Below are 24475 nucleotides of genomic sequence, written 5' to 3'. Positions count from 1 at the left end.
CGGTCTTTGAAGATCTGATTTTATCTTTTGCCCAAATACGATTGGAATCTCCAGCCCATTCTTAGGGGATTTCAATTTGAGGAGATGGATTTCCAATCCCAATCTTTCCTCCTGGGATCCTGCACAGCTTCAGTTTGAAAACCTCTTTGTAGCCTCCACTTTAGGTCTCAACATATTATTTAACCTTAGGCTGATATTATATCCTAACTGAGACAGGCTCAGATTTTTGTAGGCTGCCTCAAGGAATTTTAGGATTGGGAGGGGTTGTACTGACTCAATTGGTCAACTGATCTTGCACCAATTTCTAGCCGTTTTAAACCTTTGGATTTCAAAGGCCAAACAGGACCACACCCAGTAGATTATATGTGTGAGAGAGAGTGTGTATGCAGGTATGAGAAAGAGAAGGGGCAGGGAGGAGGAGGAGGTGAGTGCATATACACATATGAACTTCATCCTCAAAGAAGATGCCCCTGACATTTCAATTCATGGGAGTGTTTATGCGCATGTGTATGTGAAAGAGAGAAAAAGCCAAACTGGCATGGTCACAGTCATCACTACAGTGTGTAACCACCCCAAAACTGCCTCTTGCTATGCTGTCATGTCTGATGTTTGTTGTCTCTAGCATTGTCCACTCTTGCTTTCATGTTTTATGATCATTATGAGGTTTCTGCTAGAAAAGAATGGCTCCTTTCTTTATTTCAATGCTTCTGGTCTCTCTGTGGCATTTGACTTCAAGCTTTCAGGCAGAACGCAGCATTGTCAAAGGCTTCATGTTATTGTATCCTCGAGATATTTCTTTTGTCCTTTGTGCTTTCAGTTATCCAATTTTACCTTACCAAACTAAGGCAATTTTAGGTATCCTACTGTAATCCATTCTTCTCATGTCCTACCTGATATAGCTGTTTTGAGATGAAAATAGGAGATGCATGGCCTAGTGTAAAGAGTGCAGGCCTGGGAAACAAAGAACCTGGGTTCTAAACCCGGCTCTGCCATTCTCCTGGTGTGTAACCTTGGGTAAGTCATTTCACTTCTTTTTGTCTCAGTTGCCTCATCTGTAAAATGGGAATTTAATACCTGTTCTCCCTCCCCCTTAAACTGTGAGTCCCATGTGAAACAGGGGCTGTGTTCAATCTAATTGCAGTATTTCAACCCCAGAACTTAACAAATGCTATTATCACTAGTATTAGTAGTATTAGTATTAGAAACAGTATCTGAGTATCCTATCTGATCAGTTGCTGATGAAGGAACTGAGGCACAGAGAAATGAAACAAGTTGCCCAAAGTCACATAGCAGCAGCAGCAGCAGCAGCATTAATTATAATACTATAATTACATATAACATATTATGTTTAGTTCTAGGACACTGACTTTCAGTTCTTCAATGTTTGTGACCCTTGTTTGCCACTTGTTGTTCAGTGTAATCTGTAACTGATGCTTCTCACTTGGTAATTGGTAGAACAAGTCTTCTAACTCTGTTACACTGTAGTTTCCCACTTAGTACACTGCTCTGCACACAGTATATACAATTGATTGATTGCTCAGGTTTGTTCCCATTAACATTCTGAGACTTGTAGTACTGCAGACTGCTGGGAATTTTAACCCTACACGGTTTTCCATCCACTCTCTCTTTTTTTAATGGTATTTTAGTCAGTCAGTCAATCATATTTATTGAGCGATTACTCTGTGCAGAACACTATACAAGGGTACAATGTCACAGTACAGTATAAAAATATAATTGACATATTCCCTCCCCACATTGAGCTTACAGTCTAGAGGGGAAGACAGATATTAATATAAATAAATAAATTTCAGGTATGTACATACTGTATTTATTAAGCACTTACTATGTGCCAGCCACTGTTCTAAGTGCTTGGGTAGATCAATCAATCAATCAATCATATTTATTGAGTGCTTACTGTGTGCAGAGCACTGTACTAAGCGCTTGGGAAGTACAAGTTGGCAACATATAGAGACAGTCCCTACCCAACAGTGGGCTCACAGTCTAGAAGGGGTAGACAGATAACAAAACCAAACATATTAACAAAATAAAATAAATAGAATAGATATGTACAAGTAAAATAAATAAATAAATAGAGTAATAAATATGTACAAACATATATACATATATACAGGTGCTGTGGGGAAGGGAAGGAGGTAAGACGGGGAAGATGGAGAGGGGGATGAGGGGGAGAGGAAGGAGGGGGCTCAGTCTGGGAAGGCCTCCTGGAGGAGGTGAGCTCTCAGTAGGGCCTGGAAGGGAGGAAGAGAGCTACCTTGGCGGATGTTGGGAGGGAGGGCATTCCAGGCCTGGGGGATGACGTGGGCCGGGGATCGACGATGGGACAGGTGAGAACAAGGCACGGTGAGGAGATTAGCGGCAGAGGAGCAGAGGGTGCTGGCTGGGCTGTAGAAGAAGACAAGGGAGGTGAGGTAGGAGGGGGCGAGGTGATGGAGAGCCTTGAACCCGACGGTAAGGAGTTTCTGCCTGATGCGCAGATTGATTGGTAGCCACTAGAGATTTTTGAGGAGGGGAGTAATATGCCCAGAGCGTTTATGGACAAAGACAATCCAGGTAGCAGCATGAAGTATGGATTGAAGTGGAGAGAGACACGAGGATGGGAGATCAGAGAGAAGGCTGATGCAGTAGTCCAGATGGGATAGGATGAGAGTTTGAATGAGCAGGGTAGCGGTTTGGATGGAGAGGAAAAGGCAGATCTTGGCAATGTTGCGGAGCTGAGACTGGCAGGTTTTGGTGACGGCTTGGATGTGAGAGGTGAATGAGAGAGTGGAGCCGAGATGACACCAAGGATGCGGTCTTGTGAGATGGGAAGGATGGTAGTGCCATCAACAGTGATGGGAAAGTCAGGGAGAGGGCAGGGTTTGGGAGGGAAGACAAGGAGTTCAGTCTTGGACATGTTGAGTTTTAGGTGGCGGGCAGACATCCAGATGGAGATGTGCTGAATGCAGGAGGAGATGCGAGCCTGGAGGGAGGGGGAGAGAGCAGGGGCAGAGATGTAGATTTGGGTGTCATCAGCATAGAGATGATAGTTGAAGCCGTGGGAGTGAATGAGGTCACCAAGGGACTGAGTGTAGATCGAGAACAGAAGGGGACCAAGAACTGAACCTTGGGGAACCCCCACCATAAGGGGATGGGAGGGGGAGGAGGAGCCTGCAAAAGAGACTGAGAATGAACAACCGGAGAGATAAGAGGAGAACCAGGAGAGGACAGAGTCTGTGAAGCCAAGGTTGGATAGCATGTTGAGGAGAAGGGGGTGGTCCACAGTGTCGAAGGCAGCTGAGAGGTTGAGGAGGATTAGGATAGAGTATGAGCCATTGAATTTGGCAAGCAGGAGGTCATTAGTCACCTTTGAGAGGGCAGTTTCTGTGGAATGTAGGGGACGGAAGCCAGACTGGAGGGGGTCGAGGAGAGAGTTGGTGTTGAGGAATTCGAGGCAGTGCGTGTAGACAGCTCGTTCAAGGAGTTTGGAAAGGAATGGTAGGAGGGATATGGGGCGATAATTAGAAGGTGAGGTGGGGTCAAGAGAGGGTTTATTTAGTATGGGAGAGACATGGGCATGTTTGAAGGCAGAGGGGAAGGAACAAGTGGAGAGTGAGAGGTTGAAGGTGGAAGTTAAGGAGGGGAGAAGGGATGGAGTGAGAGATTTCATGAGATGAGAGGGAATGGAGTCAGAAGCACAGGTGGCTGGAGTAGCACTTGAGAGGAGGGAGGAGAGCTCCTCTGAGGATACTGCTGGGAAGGATGGGAGAGTAGCAGAGAGTGCTGAGAGCCAGGGGGTTGGAGAAGTGGGGAGAGTGACTTTGGGGAGGTTGGACCTGATGGATTTAATTTTGTTAATGAAGTAGGAGGCCAGATCATTGGGGGTGAGGGAAGGAGGAGGGGGAGGAACCAGGGGCCTGAGAAGGGAGTTGAATGTATGGAAGAGCTGACGGGGATGATGGGCATGGGTGTCAATAAGGGAGGAGAAATAGTTTTGTCTGGCAGAGGAGAGGGCTGAGTTAAAGCAGGAAAGGATAAACTTGAAGTGAATGAGGTTCGCATGGTGACTTTCGCCAGCAGCGTTCGGCAGCTCGAGCATAAGAGCGAAGGAGACGAACAGTGGCAGTGATCCAGGGCTGTGGGGTAGATGCAAAGTAATCAGGTTTGACACAGTCCATGTCCCACATGGGACCACAATATCAATCGCCAGTTTACGGATGAGATAACTGAGACACAGAGAATTTAAGTGAATTGCCCAGGTCCCACAGCAAACAACTGGAGGAGGTTCTTCTGACTTTCAGGCCCGTGCTCTATACACTAGGCAACACTGCACCTCACAGAGAGGGAAGGCAGGCAATCATGGGGTGGCAAACCCCAATAAACACTGTGGTAGTTGAGGGTTTACTGTGCATAATGCCCCACTTTCATCAGAATTAGCAACAGAATGGTCTGTCTTTAAATCTAAACTCCTAGCCCTGTGATCAGCCTAATGATACTTGGATTTATTACTCTAAGAATCAGTTGTGTTTAAACTGATCTTCACTGTTAACCATTTGTGCAAAAGAGAAGCAACTGAAATGAAGCCAAAAGACCTTTTAACCACCACAAAAGGAACTTGTGTCAACCACCCGAGAGAATAAAACCTAGCAGCCATCAAACCTCAGATGAAGTAGATTAATTCTTCCAGAATGACTCAGGTGACTTCTGGACTTAAAACAAATGTTATTTCACATTCTGGGAATGCATTTAAATAAAAAACCCTTAAATATAATGGATCAAATGTCCAACTTTGGGTTATCATTCCACTCCCACCCCATTTCCCTCAAGGCAGTGAGAGGAGGCAGGGGGAAGGCAGAGGGAGGAGAAGGTTAATGAGAGATGAGAAAGTGTTTCAGTGTACTGTTTAAAATGAGGTATCAAGTTCCTCTATGATTTTCATTTATCTGGGCTATACCTGGCCCTCTACACCATGCATAATAAGAGGAAATCTTTAATTTTCAGTTCTGAACCTGCATTGAAAATTCCCAAGAAATATCCTTTCTTTTCTCCTTGTCTCTCATTTTTAACTGAACACTGCCATGATGCATTGTTTACAGAGTACTGCTTTTTCCTCTTTCTCAGAACAAGAAGCACATATTCCCTGCACCACCACTCAACAATTCTAGCCTCCCTTATTCATTGCAGGAGGCAGTGTAAAACATCTAAGGGACCTCCCTTTTTTCCACCAACCTTGTTCTCTCTTTTCACATCTTGCTCATTCTCTAGTCTAAAGCAAATCTCCTTTCACTTTTCTGTGCTTTAGCAAAACAGATTAGCCATTTGCCATTGGAAAAATTTAAATCCTCTACTTCCATGAGTATTTTTTTCCACTGACTGATTTCACCTAAATGATTAATCTATTAATCAGTGGTATTCAAGGGGGGCAGCATGGCCTAGTGGAAAGAGCACAGGCCTGGGAATCAGAGGATAATTAATAATAGGATAATAGTAATTGTGGTATTTGTTAAGCACTTACTATATGCCAAGCACTGTGCTAAGCTCTGGGTCAGATACAAGACAATGAGGACCCACATGGGGCTCACAGGCCAAGTAGGAGAGATCACAGGTATCGAATCCGCATTTTGCCGATGAGGGAACTGAGGCACAGAGAAGTAAAACAACTTGCCCAAAGTCACATAGCAGACAAGTGGCCAACCTGGGATTAGAACCCAGGTTCTCTGACTCTCAGGTCTGTGTTTTTCCACTAGGCCATTCTCCTAATCGCAGCTCTGCCACTTGCCCTCTGGGTGATCTTGGGTAAATCACTTAAATTCTGAGCCTCAATTTCCTCATCTGTAAAATGGGATTAAATATATCTGTTTTCATTTCCCCTTAGACTGTGAGCCCCATGTGGGACAGGGACTGTGCCCAACCTGATTATCTTATAGCTGTCCCATCACTTAGTACAGTGTTTGTCATATAATAAGCACTTATCAACTTCCACTGTTGTTATTTTTGGAATCCATCTTTTTATAGGGCACTTTTCTAAGCACTAGGGAGAGTGTGATAGAACTAAAAAGAAACCATTTCTTCCCTTAAAAAGCTTCCAATTCAGTGGGGGAGTAAGGCAGACACTGATCATTTACAAATACTGGAAAAAGAGGGAAAAATAGATTCAACAAGTAATGAAGTGCACTAGTATGGAATCATGAAATTGTGTGCTGAGGGAGACTGCATATACATTATGTGCTGTTATCATGTCTGCTGTCAGTATTTTGTACAGAGATTTGAAACAGTCCCAAATGTTTAATAAATGTTCAGTGTTCAATAAAATGTTCAACTTTTATTTTAGGCACTTAGAACACTGCTCCAGCACTTAGAACAGTGCTTGGCACATAGTAAGCACTTAACAGATGCCATCATTATTATTGAGGGGAAGCAGATGGGATGTGCACCAGTCCAGGAATTTTTGTAGAAGGAGTGAAGGTATTTGGGTGCCCATTGTGTGCAGTGCACTGTAGTAAGCATTGGGAAAGTGCCTCAGAAGCATGAGGCAAGTTCCCAGCCCACAAGGAACTTATACCCTAATTGGGACGATGGCCTTTCACATTATTAGCTGGGCCAAAGAGACTGGAGAGGGGACAGACCATCTAAGTGAACAAATGCATAATATCTGAAGAATCTAGGAGAGAGGACAAGTAAAACTAGGTAAGCAGGACTTGGAGAAATGGGGCAACACACCTAAACCTAGTGATACTTGGTTGGCCAATCACTTGGTGATGGTAACGCATGTCATAATATTGGGAAAGGGATTAAAAAGTCTGGGTGGAGAGGCAGAGTTGTTGGTAACCCCAAGAATCAGAAAACAGCTGGATTTTATAACAATAATAAAAAATATAATACTAGTATTTGTTAAGTGCTTATGTTGTATCTAAGTGCTTTTCTAAGTGCTGGGGAAGATGCTAATTAATTTGGATAGCGACCCTTTGCCTCATGGGGTTCACATTCTAAGAAGCAACGTGGTTCAGTGGAAAGAGGCTTTGGAGTCAGAGGTCCCAGCTCCGCCACTTGTCAGCTGTGTGACTTTGGGCAAGTCACTTAACTTCTCAGTTATCTCATCTGTAAAATGGGGATTTAGACTGTGAGCCCCCCTTGGGACAACATGTTCACCTTGTAACCTCCCCAGTGTTTGGAACAGTGCTTTGCACATAGTAAGCGCTTAATAAATGCCATTATTATTATTATTGTGGGCAGGGAACGTGTCTACCGACTGTTGTACTTTCCCAAGCACTTAGTATAGTGCTCTACACTCAGTAAGTGCTTAATAAATGCCACTGATCATTGGGGATCGTTAATAGACAGGTCAATTCTCTCCTTTGTAACTGGTTTGGGTCAACATTGAATCCTCTGTGGGTCTTGGAAAAAGGGCTCTTCCTCTGCTTTCCTTCTGGATTACATTGTCTGCAGGGATTTCCTGTCCCACAACCAGAGGAATATCTGGTTATGGTTTTTTCTTTGGCCCATTTTAGCCCTATCCCTTTTTTAAGGACCTCATTCTCAGATTGAACAGGTCCCTCACAGATCTTGAGAAGATACCTTTTATCTCTGGCTAGTTTTCCTCCATCATCCGTTTTCCAGAACACCCACTTCCATTTTTTTTTCCCATAACATTTCCTTCCCCTGTAAAGAATCCAGTTGTGCTCTCTAACCCTGTTCCCTTCTTATCGTCTTCCTCTTTGAAGAAGCACTATGTACTTCACGTGAATCCATTACCGTACTAGAAGGGGAACATTTCTACTTGAAGTGCTGCCAGGAGTCAAGCTCTCCATCTCCTCAGATTAGAAGAAAGCTGGTAAAATGGTATAAAGGACCAGTGAACGATTCAGTGGAGCTGAATTCCAGGTCAATGAAGAGACTGGCTTTTAAAGAAGACATTTTGGAGTTTTGGCCAGTGGAAATGAGTGACCGTGGAACTTACTACTGCACCATCCAGTGAGTACATGATGCCTTGGAATTGAGTGAGTTATGCATACCACTCTAGATACATGTTCATTTAGTCATTCTTTCAAGTGTGTTTACTTGAGTGCTTACTGTGTGCAGAGAACTGTACTAAGCACTTGGAAAGTACAGTTCAGCAATAGAGACAGTCACTGCCAGTTTAGCAACCTGGTTGGTCAGAAAGTGGATCTATGATTGTCTCCAAATGGATCTAACCTGTTAGCCCTTTCTCCGACCCCATTAGATGAGAGTAAATCCCTTACAGGTGTTAAGATGCTTCTTTCACTTCAAATGTTGGGACTCTCGCTGGAGCTGAGATGAACCTACTTTAATTTCCTTGGTTTATTAGGTTCCCTTCCTAAACTTCAAAAGAAAAGACCTAATGATCACACGTGCAGACTGAGACAACTAAGGGTCTGAGGTGATAACTCAAGCATTCCCTAGGTTCTGAAGGGAGAGCTAAATTTTTGGATCATAAATTCCCTTATCTAAAAATTAACAGAGAAATGTGTGATTTACTGTTACTGAACTAGCTTCTTGACATCCTTCTGAATGACTATGGTTATTGACAATAATCATAATAATAATAGTGATATTTATGTGTTTACTTTGTTCCACACACTGTACTAAACTCTGGGGTAGATAGAAGATATCAGGTCCAGGACAGTTCCTGTCTCACGTGGGGCTCAGAGTCTAATGGGGAGGGAGAACAGGCATTGAATCCCCATTTTACATATGAGGAAATTGAGGCACAGAGAAGAAAAGTGACTTGCCCAAGGTGCCACAGCAGACAAGTGGCATTGCCTAGTGGAAAGAATAAGGATGTGGGAGTCAGAGGGCCTGGGTTCTAATCCCAACTCCACCACATGTCTGCTGTGTGACCTTGAGCAAATCCCAAACCTTTTTGTACCTCAGTTACCTCATTTGCAAAATGGGGATTAAGACTGTGAGCCCTGTATGAAACATGGCTGTGTCCAACCTAATTATCTTGTATTTACCCCATAACTTGGTACAGTGCCTGGAGCATAGTTAGCGCTTAACGATGCCATTTAGAAAAAAAAAAAGTGGCAGAGCCAGAATTAGAACCCTCATTATTTGAACTCCCAGCCCATGCTCTTTCTACTAGGCCATCCTACTTCTCAATATGCAGTATACAAAGCAGCATCTTCTTCCCGTCCAACCTTTCTTCTGTGTATTTGGTCTACAAGCCCTGATGTTGGCCTAATGGATAGATGACTGCCCTGGGAATTCAGGAATCATGAGTTCTAGCCCAGTTCTTCCTGTACCTGGATAACAAGGACAAAGATCACACATGCCCTTTGAAATATGCTGCACACTTGCCCGCATCCTCATAAGGAACATGTAAACAGGGGAGAGAAAGTATGAATGGTACTCCATGAGCTTCTAACCCTAAAATAAATCCCTCAGCTCATAGTCTCAGTTCTGAAGCCTCAAGTCTGAGACTCATACAGTGTCCCTGAAGAGAGAAGCAGCATGACCTGCTGGATAAAACATGGACCTGCCTTCCCTCTCTGTGAGAAGCAGTGTTGTCTAGTGGATAGAGCACGGACCTGGTAATCAGAAGGACCTGGGTTTTAATCCTGGCTCCTCCACATGTCTGCTATGTGACCTTGGGCAAGTCACTTAAATTCTCTGTACCTCACTTACCTCACCTGTAAATTAGGGATTGAGACTGTGAGCACCTTTTGGGACATGGGCTGTGTCCACCTCATTAGCCTGTATCTACCCCAGTGCTTATTACAGTGCTGGCCAAAAGTAAGCGCTTAACAAATTCCATAAAAAAGGGAGGTGTCATCAAGTTCATTATGTCTATATATTTATGTTGAATGTTAGTTAGAATTTTGTTAATTTATGGTTTGGGGGCTCCTAGGGCAAGCGCCTGCGCTAAACATGGGGGAAAGTTTGAAGGATATCGAGTTAGACAATGTAGGTTTATTTTTTCTCTACCCTTAAATTGTAAGCTTTCTGTTACAGAGGCCACATCAACATTGTATAAGTAAGGTCCACATGCTCCTCAAAATAGAAAAGACAAAATGTATTGCTCATGAAAATATACTATGTCTATTGGCTTTCATGTTCATGATGCATTCATGACATGTTCATGCCCCCCATAACTCACCTCCTCCAGGAGGCCTTCCCAGACTGAGCCCCCCTTTTCCTCTGCTCCTCCTCCCGTCCCCATTACCCCTACTCCCTCCCTCTGCTCTACCCACTTCCCTGCCCCACAGCACTTGTGTATATTTGTACATATTTATTACTCTATTTTATTAATGATGTGCATATATCTATAATTCTATTTATCTATTTTGATGCTATTGATGCCTGTCTACTTGTTTTTTTTGCTGTCTGTCTCCTCCTCCTAGACTGTAAGCCTGTTGTTGGGTAGGGATAGTCTCTAACTATTGCCAAATTGTACTTTCCAAGTGCTTAATACAGTGCTCTGCATGCAGTAAGTGCTCAATAAATATGATTGATTGAATGAATGAATGAATGAATAACAGAATTGTAACCCAATCTTAAATAAGAAATTGGACCTAGACATTCTGCCCACCCCATGCCTCAAGTGCTCTGTGCCCTGTGTTTGCTCCATAAAAACTCGCTGCCTTGTTTCAACACACAGGGAAGCAGCTCGGATTTTGAGCCCACCGGGGTGACAGGAACCCTGTCTAATTCCCACCTGTGCATTCTCTCCCAGTGCTTAATACAGTGCACTGCACGTAGTCAGCACTTAATAAATAATATCTTTATTCTTACTACCTCTCTGCTCGTCTGAGGTAAAAGAAGCCTTTTTTCATGTCCTGGAAGTCATGTGATCCAGCCCCGGCTACCTAGGAGGCTAACCTTCTTTCTGTGGCCCGACTGGAAGCTAGAAAATCATTCAGAGGGGAAATGTAGGATAGTAAACAGTCCATCTCCTCCTCTCTGGGCTCAGCAGGCTCTTAGCTCCGGCCTCCCTGTTGGCAAAAGGGGAAATGGAACCCACTGAGGTGTTGCATGCACGGAGAAGACAGCATCCTTCCTATTTAATCAACTCTATTGTATTGGAATCTCCCAACCACTTAATACAGTGGTTAGCACACAGTACATGTTCAATAAATACCACTGATTTATTTATTGATACAGCATCATGCAAAAAATATATGAGTGTCAGTGCCAGGCTGGTTCAGGGGGCCACCCCTATCAAGACAGTAAATAGACATGACAGAATTAATAAGGTACAAAATAAGAATGCTTATCTGTCCTGGGAAAGAGAGTACAAATCAACATCCAAATGACTTTAGTTTGAAAACTCACTCTTTCCTAAGTCTTTAAGGCCTACTTGGCCTAGGCCAAGAGTAGCACTAGGAAAGGGATCCAACTGGGAAATTCCCAGAATCCCATCAGAGTACAAGTATCCTCTAAGGAGGCAGCTGAGTTGACCAGTAAGCAGCCCACTGCAGGACCCATGGAGAATTGATCCCTGATGGAGAACTTCCAGGAGCAAATTTTTCTAAGCAGTCAAATCCTTTTCTGATTCTACCCACAGCAATTGATAAATCAGTCAGTCATATTCATTGAGCGCTTACTAAGGGAGAGTACAACACAACAATATAACAGTCACATTCCCTGCCCATGACGAGTTTACAGCATTTGGCAGGCAACTGAATCCCTCTTGCCTGTGAAACTGGTAGCAACATCTTGAATGTCTAAAGTACTCAGCACAATATATATGGGAGGAAGTGAGGATAGGAGTGTCTGGGACCCCAGAACTCTGACTTCTACAGGGCAGAAGTCAGTGGGGTGTTCCAAAGAAGGTGAAGCTTGTTATTTAAAAACAAGTGAAATAACCATATGTGGTTGCATTTGTAAAGCAGTTACACAAGAGCTAAGCAGACAAGAAAGTGTAAAGAATAAAATAGTAAGTGGGGGTGGTTACTGAAGGTCGTGGAGTGACTATAATCAGTTGGAGCTAAACTGGGAAGACTTTCTGGACTCATGCACTCAGGCATTGTGTGTCAAAGGGGAGTAATTAGGGCACCTAGTTAGGAGAGGTTTGTAAGGGTGGAAGGGTGAAATTGGTTCCTGAGAAGTACGCATTAGTATATTTGACTGGGACAGAATATGAAATAAAAATGATAATAATAATAAAATAATAACTTATGTGCCAAGCATTGTACTATGTGCTGGGGTAGGTAGCAAGTAATTAGGTTGGCCACAGTCCTTGTATTTTAGTGGGAGAGAGTTGAGGGAGAGAATGAGTATTGCTGAAAATATAAACCATACTGTGCAGAGTACTGTACTAAGCACTTGGGCGAGTACAATACAATACCAAAGACTGATTGGACTTGGGTGAGAAAAAAACAGAATGAATTCCAGGACAATGTTACTGATTATTCAGAATATATTGTATATGCTTACATTAATATTTTTTGACAGTTAACCACCAATCATTTTTAGCATTCATTCATTTATTCATTCAATAGTATTTATTGAGCATTTACAGTGAACAAAGCACTGTACTAAGAACTTGGGAGAATACAACCTAACAACAAACAGACACATTCCTGCCCAAAGTGAGCTCATAGTCTAGAGGGGGAGACAGACATTAATATAAATAAATAGACAAATCAATAAATAAATTACAGGTATATACATATGTGCTGTGGACATGGGATGGAAGATGAATGAAGGAGCAAGTAAGAGCGGTGCAGAATGGAGTGAGAGAAGAGGAGAGGAGGGTTTAGTCAGAGAAGGCTTCTTGGAGGAAATGTGCCTTCAATTACTATAATCAAAACTCTATACTAGGCTTCTACAGGGAGTTTACTGTATAATGTGAAAGACAACATAAATTGATGAATATTCAATAGCAAAGAATGTCAGAATAGGTAATTGCAAATGTAAATAATCAATAACTAATAAAAAGATAAGTGGCTAAAGTGGCTGAGAAAATGGTATGATTGGGGAGGTGGAGGGCTAATCAGGGGGGCCTTCTGGAAGAGGTGTTTAATGAGACATTACCATAGTTTAAGACGGCTGCACTAAAAAGGAAAGAAGTTGCAATGAGTTAGAGCCAAGTTTGTTTCAATCTGAAAACATAAATTCAGCGGGTTTGGGTGTGTTCTGGGTTCAAATATGACTGACCTGCTAATCACTAGTGTGAAGGAGGGCTAGAGTGCTAGTAACTTGGTGTTAATTTGACTCGAAGGTTGGTTGGGGCTTGTAGAAGGATTTCCTTCCTCTCAGGATGGCTCCAGTCATTTCCAAAATGGCCACAACAATGCCTTCCACCAAGAAAGTGCAGTTCCTCCCTCTGGATCATTCCCTATTCCCAGCTCTGGGACCTATTGCACTCCATCCAGTAGAGTTGCTAACATCTTAAACACCAACACACCTCTCCCCTTCCTCTCCCCTTGGCTTCTCAGCAAAAACAACATGAATTGTGTTATTAATCTGCACAACATGTCTTCCCTAGAAATGGAGATCACATTTCCAAATTAGCACCCTGGGATTTGAAAGTAATCAGAAGAGACAAAGACAGGTGTTTTAACTCAACTCATATAACTTCTAAGCCTGTGGAAGTCGGAAAGGCCTTGAACATCGACTGTACCAATGATTACTACCAAGAAACAGCCTTCAACAAGTCACTGATTACGGTAATTGTTGGAACAGAGAGATTCCTCTGGAGTAGGACTGATTCACGGTAGTAAATTGATGGTGAGCACTCCATTGCCAAAGTAGGTTTGTGCAAACTAGCTGGCATCTATGAACCTTTCTTGGAAATTTGGAGTTGGCTTCCTCCTCACTTCATCCACCTGCTTGTGTGTCCATTTCCCAATCTCCTCCTCTCTCCTTTCTTCCCACCTTCTCTTCCTTTCTTCCTCTCTCCTGCATACAGCTGGGAATGGGACCTAGTTATACGACCATTTCTGGTCCCCTCTTCCCCCTTATAGTTTTAGATTGCTTGTTCCTTGAGGGCCAGGGACTGTGTTTAACTCCCACTTGCACATTTTTTCCAATAGCTTAGTACAATTCTCTGCACACAGTAAGTACTTAAAAATATCATTACTACTCTTAAGAAGTAGAATGCTCCAGACAGGAGAACAGGTTCTTTATTTACAAAATTGGGAGTCAGAAGGGCCTGGGTTCTAATACCGGCTCCACCACTTATCTGCTGTGTGACCTTGGGCAAGTTACTTAACTTCTCTGATCCTCAGTTACCTCATCTGTAAAATGGGGATTAAAACTGTTGGCCCCATGTGGGAAATGAACTGTTTCTAATGTGATTAGCTTGTACCTATCCCAGCCCTTAATATAGTACCTGGCACATAGTACATGCTTAACAAAAGCATTTAAAAAATAGGGACAGTGGATCATTTGCCAAAAAATAATATTATGTCTATGTATAAAAGGTATTTAGACTTGTAGGCAAATTTGCAGATAATTCTCCATGCCGTCCCCTTGTAGATGCAATATCCGGAAGCTTTGATTCAGAATTTATTGTTTTTTTTATTGCCTATTCCTTTCCCCTTCAAAATAATTTCTTGAGAATTTTCCTGGTTGGCCTAACATAGGCAGAATTTTTACTTACAGAATTACCATTAACTTGCTTTTTCTTAAGCAGAACTGTTCCAGTTTCACAGAGACCAATACAGCAAATGTCAATGCCGTTTTGGGCAAAAATGGAGTGGTGGAAGATGCTGGATATTATACCTGTTTTTTTTTCTTTTATCATGAGGGAAAGATCTACAATGCTACTAAAACATTTGAAGTAACCATAAACCAAGGTAAGAGGGTTTGTGGAGTTCCTAAAAGGAGGGGCCGGGGCACCTGCTTTACCTTTGGGATGATAGATGGCCCACCTTTCCTTTCAGAGTGCCATGAAGCCAGTTCAACTCATAATATGGGCTTTGGAGTCAGAGGTCATGAGTTCAAATCCTGGCTCTGCCAACTGTCAGCTGTGTGGCTTTGGGCAAATCACTTAACTTCTCTGGGCCTCAGTTCCTTCATCTGTAAAATGGGGATTAAGACTTTGAGCCCCACATGGGACAACCTGATCACCGTGTATCCCCCCAGTGCTTAGAACAGTGCTTTGCACATAGTAAGCGCTTAACAATTATTATGTTAATAATATAATCAATTATTAATAATTAATTAATCAATAATAATAGCAAATAATTATTATGATTATTTCTTTTGCCACTCCCTTCTGCATCCCCCTGATTTGCTCCCTTTATTCTTCCCTCCCTCAGCCCCATAGCACTTTTGTACATATGTGTAATCTTTTAATTTGTATTAATGTCTGTCTCCCCTTCTAGACTGTGAAGTCATTGTGGGCGGGGAATGTGTCTACCAGTTCTGTTGTATTGTACACTCCCAAGTGCTTAGTACAGTGTTCTGCACACAGGAGGTGCTCATTAGATATGATTGATTGACTGGTTGGACAGAAATCCTCTTTGGTGAATTCCTCAAAGACTGACCATTTTCAAGGCATTTATCCAAGAGACTCTTCCTTTTGTTAAGTCTATTTAGCGTCAGTTTCAGCACTGCTAGGGAAGAAGCATAGGGTGGGAGAGGAGGCAGGGTGGGACTTCCTCTGCAGCCAGGCCCGGGGTTCTGAAGGGATACCTTGCATTTCCCCTGGGAATTTGCTTACCCTCTCCTCCATAGGCTCCCTCCCGTCCTGACCTTTCTCTAGACCTACACTTTTACCCCTCCTCACCCCCTGGGGTTTGGAACAGAGCCAGGCTCCAGTCTAGGACAAGCGGCAGCATACAATCACATCCAAACTCTCCACCCCATGCTTACTGCCTCCCACAGTTTCTGCACTAGGGGCAAAAAATATACCTAGGCTTTCCCAAAGCTGTCAGTACCAAACCATTCCCAACTCTCCACTTGCATTTGGGACTTGACAGGAAGATTTTCCTACCCAACTGGATCGTGGGGAACACTCAACAGGCAAGTCGGCCACCAATCACAACTTGACTGAGGGAACCAATCAGAAAAGGCCAGTTAATAAAGTGAAGACATTTTCACTGTTCTGGGCATTGTACATTAGCAGACTGTTCGCTGTTCACGCTGTGCCTTCAGGCAATCTATATTCATTGTCATTCAATCGTATGTATTGAGCGCTTACTGTGTGCAGAGCACTGTACTAAGCTCTTGGGAAGTACAAATCGGCAACATATAGAGATGGTTCCTACCCAACAATGGGCCCACAGTCTAGAAGGGGAAGACAGACAACAAAAGAAAACAAGTAGACAGGTGTCAATACCATCAGAATAAATATAATTATAGCTATATACACATCATTAATAAAATAAATAGAGTAGTAAATATGTACAAATAAAATAGAGTAATAAATATGTACAAATATATACAAGTGCTGCGGGGAGGGGAAGGGGGTAGGGTAGAGGGTGGGGGCCGATGGGGAGGGGAGGAGGAGGAGAGGATAAAGGGGAGGCTTAGTCTGGGAAGGCCTCCTGGAGGAGGTGAGCTCTCAGTAGGGCTTTGAAGGGAAGAAGAGAGCTAGTTTGGTGGATGTGTGGAGGGAGGGCATTCCAGGCCAGAGGTAGGATGTGGGACAGGGGTCGATGGCAGGATACGCGAAAATGAGGCACGATGAGGAGGTTAGTGGCAGAGGAGCAGAGTGTGCAGGCTGTAGAAGGAGAGAAGGAGGTGAGGAAGGAGGGGGCGAGGTGATGGAGAGCCTTGGAGCCAAGAGTGTGGAGTTTTTCCTTGATTTGAAGGTTGATAGGCAACCACTGGAGATTTTTGAGGAGGGGAGTGACATACTCAGAGCATTTCTGTACAAAATCTATAGCGTTTTGTCAGATAAAGCTGAGGGAAGGATAGAGAGGGATGGCTTTTTCAAAAAGCCCTGTGCCCTGTTGGCTCTTCTCCAATCACCTCATCCCTTTTCAGACCATTTCCATGACACATGTGTGTGCATGTAAACACACATACACGTACACACACACACACACACACACACACATACACAAGCCCATGTCCTTGCCTCAACTTCTCCCACTCTCTCTGGACAGTGTTGCAAGAATCATTGCTTCCTACATAGTTTGCTGTTTATGGCACTGGCCACTGTTTTCATTTTTGCCTGTTAGTCTAACAAATTTAAACTAGCAGTGATAATGTTGGGCTAGATTATGAAAAATCTGAATGATAAAACCTTTTTGAAATTGTATTTTCATTTGTATCCCCCTTGTTATTCCCCAAAATTCAGGTTGTCCAGAGCAACATTAAGATGTCCTGACATTTTAAGACTAGAGGAGGTCTTTCTCAGCAAGAAAACTAATGAGATAGTACTTCACCTCTCCCTCTGTCCCTCTTTCCCTTTCAACTAACCCTCGGTAAACCCCACTAAGCTAATTGCATTTGAAAATTCCCAACTTCCTGTTTCTGCTCTAGTGTCATTGGCATCAGACTACTGTTCCCATGGCAGAACTCACCTTTCCTCCCAAGCCTTTCCTCCCAAGTAGCCATCTTCCCTTCCAGGTGTAACTGTTTTCTAGTTGGCTTGTTCCGTAAGTCCCCTGCACTGTAGAGAAAAACACCAGTCTAGATTGCTACTAATAATAATAATGATAATTGTGGTATTTGCTACCTGTACTACAAGCTCTAGTACTGTGGGATATGGATTCCTGAGATTTTGTGCTAAGTGCTTAGTACAGTGTTAAGTGCTTAGTACAATGCTCTGCACACAGTAAGCACTCAATAAATATGATTGAATGAATGAATGAATGTAACTATGCAATTTGGAGGAACAGCACAGAGTTCCTTTGTGGAAATGTGGCTGGGGCAGGATGACAGTTCTGGCAGATATTGCCTGACTTCTTATTACTGGTAACTTAAGGTCATTTGAAGGACAAAACTGATATTCAAGCTTGAGAGCTGAAGGACCTATTTCGCTGGAAGTGGCTGTCTACCTATGAAATTCCCTTCTTGACAAGACACAGACTAACTCCATTGGCATTTAATTCCCATTTCAGGGTCAATTGGCTTCAATGGATGGAGGGAAAATTGAAAAATGCTAATCTACCTGGCACCTAGGGTTCAGAGAATAACTATCAAAAATATTTATTTATGTTTTAAATATGGTCTCTCTTTTGCTGAATGTGCTTAGAGCCTCTGAGAATGAAGTTTTTTTAAAGAAATTGACTGAGTAGTTATGGTATTCAAAAATGTAAACTCCAAATACAATGTCTGATTCTTTTAAAATGAAAAGTTCATTTTCTACACTATGATGCATTAGAAAAGCAGAGTTTACAACTAATCTGTTTCTCTTCTTTTCAGCTAACCAGTTGGTAAATCCAACAATTCTTGGTCCACAAATTGTTGAAGTTGAAGTTGAATTAGGTATATTTTCATTTGCACATTTTTTTTGATATTTGGTGGGGAAGCACTATTTCATTTGACTATTTTATTTAGCCAAGACTACGAATTTCTTTCTTATCATCTATCAAGGTTATCTAAGAGCTTTCAAAAGTGATTGGCTTAATATAAGACTTCGCTTATTTAGTAATGATCATCGAAAAAGGCAGATGTGAGGGCTCCTCTCTGTCTCACTCTCTGTCTCTCTCTCTCTCTCTCTCTCTCTCTCTCTCTCTCAGTTGATGGCAGTCCCTGGTTCTCTTTCTTTGTTGATATCTCAATCTTTCTATCTCTAGAAAAAAAAAACATTCCTTTTCCTGTAACAGAAAAAAAAGGTTGAGAGTGGGGAATGATCAGGTAAATAAAGCGGGGAAGAAGAGGTGATCAAGATTATCGGGGGAAAAAAAGATTCAAGACTTTAATTTTTTCCTTAACTCATTCATTCATTCATTAAATCATATTTATCAGGCACTTACTGTGTGCAGAGCACTGTGCTAAGCACTTGGAAGAGTACAATAAAACAATAAACAGACACACTCCTGCCCACAATGAGCTTATATGTTGTCATGCTGATAGAAGTCCAGAATTGAGGCTCTGAATCCTGTTTTCCATTTTGATTAAAATTATAATGATAGACATAAAATCCACAAACAGAAGGCTGGGTCCTGCCACTTTAGAGGCTTGGCCAATGCTGGGCTCAAGACTGTGAGCCCATTGTTGGGTAGGGACTGTCTCTATATGTTGCCAACTTGTACTTCCCAAGCGCTTAGTACAGTGCTCTGCACACAGTAAGTGCTCAATAAATACGATTGAATGAATGGATGAATGAATGAATTGGTTAATTAATAAATATTGCCAGGTTCGATGACTGTGAGACAGGTTCCAGTTTTTTGGCACAGGTTTAGGAAAGTCTGTATTATTTTTACCTGTTGCCTTTATGAATATTTTTATTTGTTTAGGAAAAGAGGAAGTGCTCAACTGTACTGTTTCCGGAGGTGATTTAAGCGACTGTTTCATTTACTGGATTCCATTTCCCAACAATACGAGGTTGGAAGAGATTAATCTGAACAACACGTATGTATGATAATAGTGCTGAGCAGTTTTATGGGCCATCACTGACTTTATGTGGTAGTCCAGTCGAGTCCAAAGCAAACTGGTGAATTCTTGTAAGAACAAGTATTGATTGCTTTCAATCTCTTCTTGAATTGGAAGAGAGCAGACCGTTGAAAGTCCACAGAGGTTTTCTACTCCCAGCATGCTCTTCTTGGTGCTCCCGAGATCACCTTCTTAATGGTAACTTGCTCTCAATTTTCCACCTCCAACCCCTTGTTCACACTGTGCTATCATCCTGGAGCTTCTTCCTCCTATAAAATGCACCAGACCACAGATCACCAGCCTTTAAAGCCCTCCTAAAATCCTGCCTCCTCCATTGAGCTGTTCCCAGTATTTTCACACCACCCTAAAGCACATCATCCTAACATTCACCTTTATTTCATTCCTATCTTCAGCACTTCTATAAATTTATAGAGAAGCAGCATAGCCCAGTGGAAAGAGCAAGGCCTCGGAGTTAGAAGCCCTGGATTCTAATTCTAGCTTTGCCACTTGCCTGCTGTGTGTCCTTGGACAAATCAACTAATTTCTCTGTACTTTAGTCTGAAAATGGGCATTAAATACCTGTTCTTTCCCCTTAAACTTTGTCTCTCATGGACAAGAACTGTGTCTGTTATGATTATCAGTCAATCATTCATATTTATTGAGCACTTACTATGTGCAGAGCATTGAACTCTGTGCTTGGGAGAGAATTAGTAGACACATTTTCTGACCATAATGAGCTTATAGTCTAGAGGGGTAGAGAGACATTAATAGGACTATATATAAGTAATTTATAATACATGATTTAAAGATTTGTACATAATGCTGTGGGATTAGGAGTGGGGCAAATATCAAGTGTCCAAAGGTCAGAGATAGATGATACAGAAGGGAGAATGAGCCAGGGAAAAGAGGACTTAATCGGGAAAGGTCTCTTGGAGGAGATGTAAGTCAGTCAGTCAGTTGTATTTATTGAGCATTTACTGTGTGCAGAGCACAGTACTAGGCACTTGGGAGAGTACAATGTAAAAATAAACAGACATATTCTCTGCCTGTCACAATGGGCTTACAGTCTAGGAAACAGACATTAATATAAATTACAGATATGTACATAAGTGCTGTGGGGTTGGGAGGGGGGAATGAGTAAAGGGAGTAAGTAAGGGTGATGCAAAAGGAAATGGAAGAAGAGGAAAGGAAGGCTTAGTCACGGAAGGACTCTTGGAGGAAATGTGCCTCCAATAAGGTTTAGAATGTGGGGGAGAGAAATTGTCTATCACATATGAGGAGGGAAGGTGTTCCAGGCCAGTGGCAGAAAATGCATATTTACTATTCTATTTATTTTGTTAATGATGTGCATATAGCTGTAATTCTATTTATTCTGATTATTTTGATACCTGTCTACATGTTTTGTTTTGTTGTCTGTCTCCCCCTTCTAGACTGTGAGCCTGTTGTTGGGTAGGGACCATCTCTATATGTTGCTGACTTGTACTTCCCAACCACTTAGTACAGTGCTCTGCACACAGTAAGCGCTCAATAAATACGATTTGACTTGAATGAAGGAAGGAAGGAAGGAAGTGGGCGAATGGTCAGCAGAGAGATAGATGAGATCAAGGTACAGTGAGAAGGTTAACATTAGAGGAGCAATATATACGGGCAGAGTTGTAATAGGAGAGTAGCAAGGTGAGGTAGGAGCAGACAAGGTGACGGAGTGCTTTCAAGCCAATGGCGAGGAGTTTCTGTTTATTGTGGAAGTGGATGAGTAACCACTGGAGTTTCTCATGGAGTGGGGAAACATGGCCTGAATGGTTTTAAAGAAAAATGATCTTGGCAGCAGTGTGATGTATGGACTGGAGTGGAGAAAGATTCAGGGAGGTCAGCAAGGAAATTAATACAGTAATCAAGGTGGGATAGGATAAGTGTTTGGATTTATGTGGTAGTAGTTTGGATGGAGAGGAAAGGTAGATTTTAACAATGTTGTGAAGGTCAAACTTAAAGGAGTCAGTGATGGATTGAATATGTGGGTTAATGAGAGATTGAAGTCAAGGATAACCCCAAGTTTATGGGCTTATGAGACAGGAAAGATTGTGGTGCCATCTACAGTGATGTGAAAGTTAGAGAGAGGAGAGAATTTGGGTGGGAAGATAAGAAGTTCTATTTTAGACATGTTAAGATTGAGGTGACAGGAGGACATCCAAGTAGAGTTGTCTTGAAGGCAGGAGGAAAAGTGAGACTGCAGAGAGGGAGAGAGATCAGGAGTGGAGATGTAGATTTGGGTATCAAATAGAGGTGGTTGTTGAAGCCATGAGTGAGCTCTCCAAGGGAATGGGTTTCGAGGGAGAATAGTGGGTATGGATGAAGTTGGAGAGGACCCAGAACTGAACCTTGAGGGACCCCTACAGTTACGGGGTGGGAGGCAGGGGAAGAGCCCACAAAAGAAACTGAAAATGAGTGGCCAGAGAGATGGGAGGAGAACCAGGAGAGGACAGGGTAAATTAAGCTGAGGTTGGATAATGTTTCCAGGAGAAGGGGGTGGTCAACAGTCCAAGGCAGCCGAGAGGTTGAGGAGGATTAGGATGGCCCTTGGATTTGGCAATAAGGAGTTCATTGGTGACCATTGGGAGGGTGGTTTCTGTGGAATGCAGGGGATGGAAGCCAGATTGGAGGAAGTCAAGGAGAACGTTGGAGGAGAGGAATTTGAGACAATGGGTGCAGACAATATGATCAAAGAGTTTGGAGAGGAATGGTAGGAGAGAGATGGGGTGATGGGGCAATGTGACTTTAGTAATGCTTTGAAGGTGGAGAAAGTGGTGGTCCGGTGAGTAAGCTGATTCTAGAGTAGTGGAGTTTGCAGACTGGGCTGTAGTAGGAGATTAATGAGGTGAGGTAGGGTGGGATGAGGTGATTGAGTTCTTTAAAGCCAATGGACGGTGTTTCTGTTTGATATGGAGGTGAATGTGCAACCATTAGAGGAATGGGATGACATGAACTGAAAATTTTTGTTGATAAATGATTCGTGCAGCAGAATGAAGTATGGATTGGAGTGGGAAGCAACAGGAGGCTGGGAGTTCAGTGGGGAGGCAGATGTAGTAATCAAGGCAGGATAGGTTAAGTGCTTGGATCAGCATGGAAGTAGTTTGGATAAAGAGGAAAGGGCAGATTTTAGCAATACTGTGAAGGTTATCTTGTACCTACTTCAGCTCTTAGTACAATACTCAGCATAGAATAAACATTTAACAAATACATTGAACAAAAGCTAGGTGCATCCTTAACAGGGCAAAGGACCATTGTGGGAATAGATGCAGTGGTAGTCCTGTCGTCAGAGTAGCAGTTAAGTGACTTGCCCAAGGTCACACAGCAGACAATAGTGGAGCCTACATTAGAACACAGTTCCTCTGACTTCCAGACACACTATTGACACCAAGGACTACGCAGAGATGAGTCTTAATGAAGAGACCAGAAAGCCTATTGTTGGGGCATCTATAGTCTCCTTCTGTTGAAGATTTGCATACTGATATAACTTTATTTAAACTAAAATCCAGAAAAATACTGTTCACCTTAGCTTCACCTTTCTTACAGGTATATGAATGACAAAATTTATGCTTCAAGTATCCTGAGAATTAAACATGTGGAAGAGAAGGACTTTAATACTGACTTTAATTGCACTTTGCTGTCTGCATCAACTACGCAAGTCAGAATATTTAGATTGATCAAAAAAGGTATGACCTAAAAATATTATTTTGAAAAGTCAATGATTCACTGTAAATCATGCTCATAGATTTTTGATCCTTCTGATCCCATGCTCTCAGCCCAGGCCAAACTTGGCAAATCAAATCAAATGATAGTATTTGAGTGCCTATTGTGTTCAGAGCACCCTACTAAGCACTCAAGAAACTACAATAAACTACATGTGATCCCTGAATTTAAAATCTCCCCCTTCTAGACTGTGATCCCGTTGTTGGGTAGGGACCGTCTCTATATAATAATAATGGCATTTATTAAGTGCTTACTATGTGCAAAGCACTGTTCTAAGCGCTGGGCAGGTTACAAAGTGATCAGGTTGTCCCACGGGGGTGCTCACAGTCTTAATCCCCATTTTACAGATGAAGTAACTGAGGCCCAGAGAAGTTAAGTGACTTGCCCAAAGTCACACAGCTAACAAGGGGCAGAGTCGGGATTTGAACCTGTGACCTCTGACTCCAAAGCCCAGGCTCTTTCCACTGAGCCATGCTGCTTCTCTAATGTTGCCAAATGTTGCCAATTTGTACTTCCCAAGCGCTTAGTACAGTGCTCTGCACACAGTAAGTGCTCAATAAATATGATAGAATGAATGAATGAATGAAAATATAGTGTGGGTGTCAGACACTAAAATAATTGCAGGAGAAAGAAGAAATGGGGGTATGTTCATGAGATAATGCTTAAGTTATTAAATCCATAAGATATGATTGTCTGACAGTGCTAAGCAGGTTGTGAGTACAGCAGTGCTTGGGTTGTGCAAATGTACTTTTACTGCAGTTGGAGGATAGATTGAAGGGAGTTTAGAAATTGATCAATGAACGGTACATTTTGAGAACTTACTGTGTGCAGAACACAGTAACTTAGTACTTGGGAGAGTACAGAATGCTAGAGTTGGTAGACTCAATTCTTGCACTCAAGGAGCTTTCAGTCTCTGGAAAGGCCTTCTGAAATTGATGCGATTTTAGAAGGGCTTTTAAGATGGAGAGAACTGTGATCTGACAAATTCAAAGATGGAAGTTCCAGGCAAGAACAAGGGCATGAGCAAGAGATTGGCAAGGAGGAAGAAGAGAATGAGGCCCAGTGAGTAGGTTGGCATGAGGGAAATGAAAAGTTCAAGTTGGGGTGGAGTGAGAGAAGAAAGTGGATAGGTAGGAGGGAGAGAGTTGAATGAGTCCCTAAAGTCACTGAATGTCTACAATCTTTCCTATTAGAGTGATAGCCCTCTCAAAGGCAGCCCTGTGAGAAGCAGCATGGCCTAATGAAGAGTGCCTGGGCCTGATAGTCAGAAGGA

General features: G+C 42.5%; 1 protein-coding gene across 1 annotated transcript in view; it reads left to right on the top strand.

Annotated features, from left to right (window-relative positions):
* The window catches only part of IL18R1 (interleukin 18 receptor 1), a 49434-nt gene that overhangs the window by 9591 nt on the left and 15368 nt on the right, over window positions 1-24475 (top strand). Inside the window, exons 3-8 of the mRNA XM_038770280.1 lie at window positions 7719-7968; window positions 13448-13628; window positions 14597-14759; window positions 18283-18345; window positions 19320-19434; window positions 23026-23165. Of these exons, the coding sequence (XP_038626208.1) occupies window positions 7719-7968; window positions 13448-13628; window positions 14597-14759; window positions 18283-18345; window positions 19320-19434; window positions 23026-23165 (912 nt within the window). The remainder of the gene's footprint in view (window positions 1-7718; window positions 7969-13447; window positions 13629-14596; window positions 14760-18282; window positions 18346-19319; window positions 19435-23025; window positions 23166-24475) is intronic.

Source organism: Tachyglossus aculeatus, chromosome 2 (genome assembly GCF_015852505.1).
Source record: "Tachyglossus aculeatus isolate mTacAcu1 chromosome 2, mTacAcu1.pri, whole genome shotgun sequence".
In the NCBI taxonomy this organism is placed as follows: Eukaryota; Metazoa; Chordata; class Mammalia; order Monotremata; family Tachyglossidae; genus Tachyglossus; species Tachyglossus aculeatus.
Note: the sequence above shows the minus strand (reverse complement) of the source record. Positions and strands in the feature narration are given on the sequence as shown.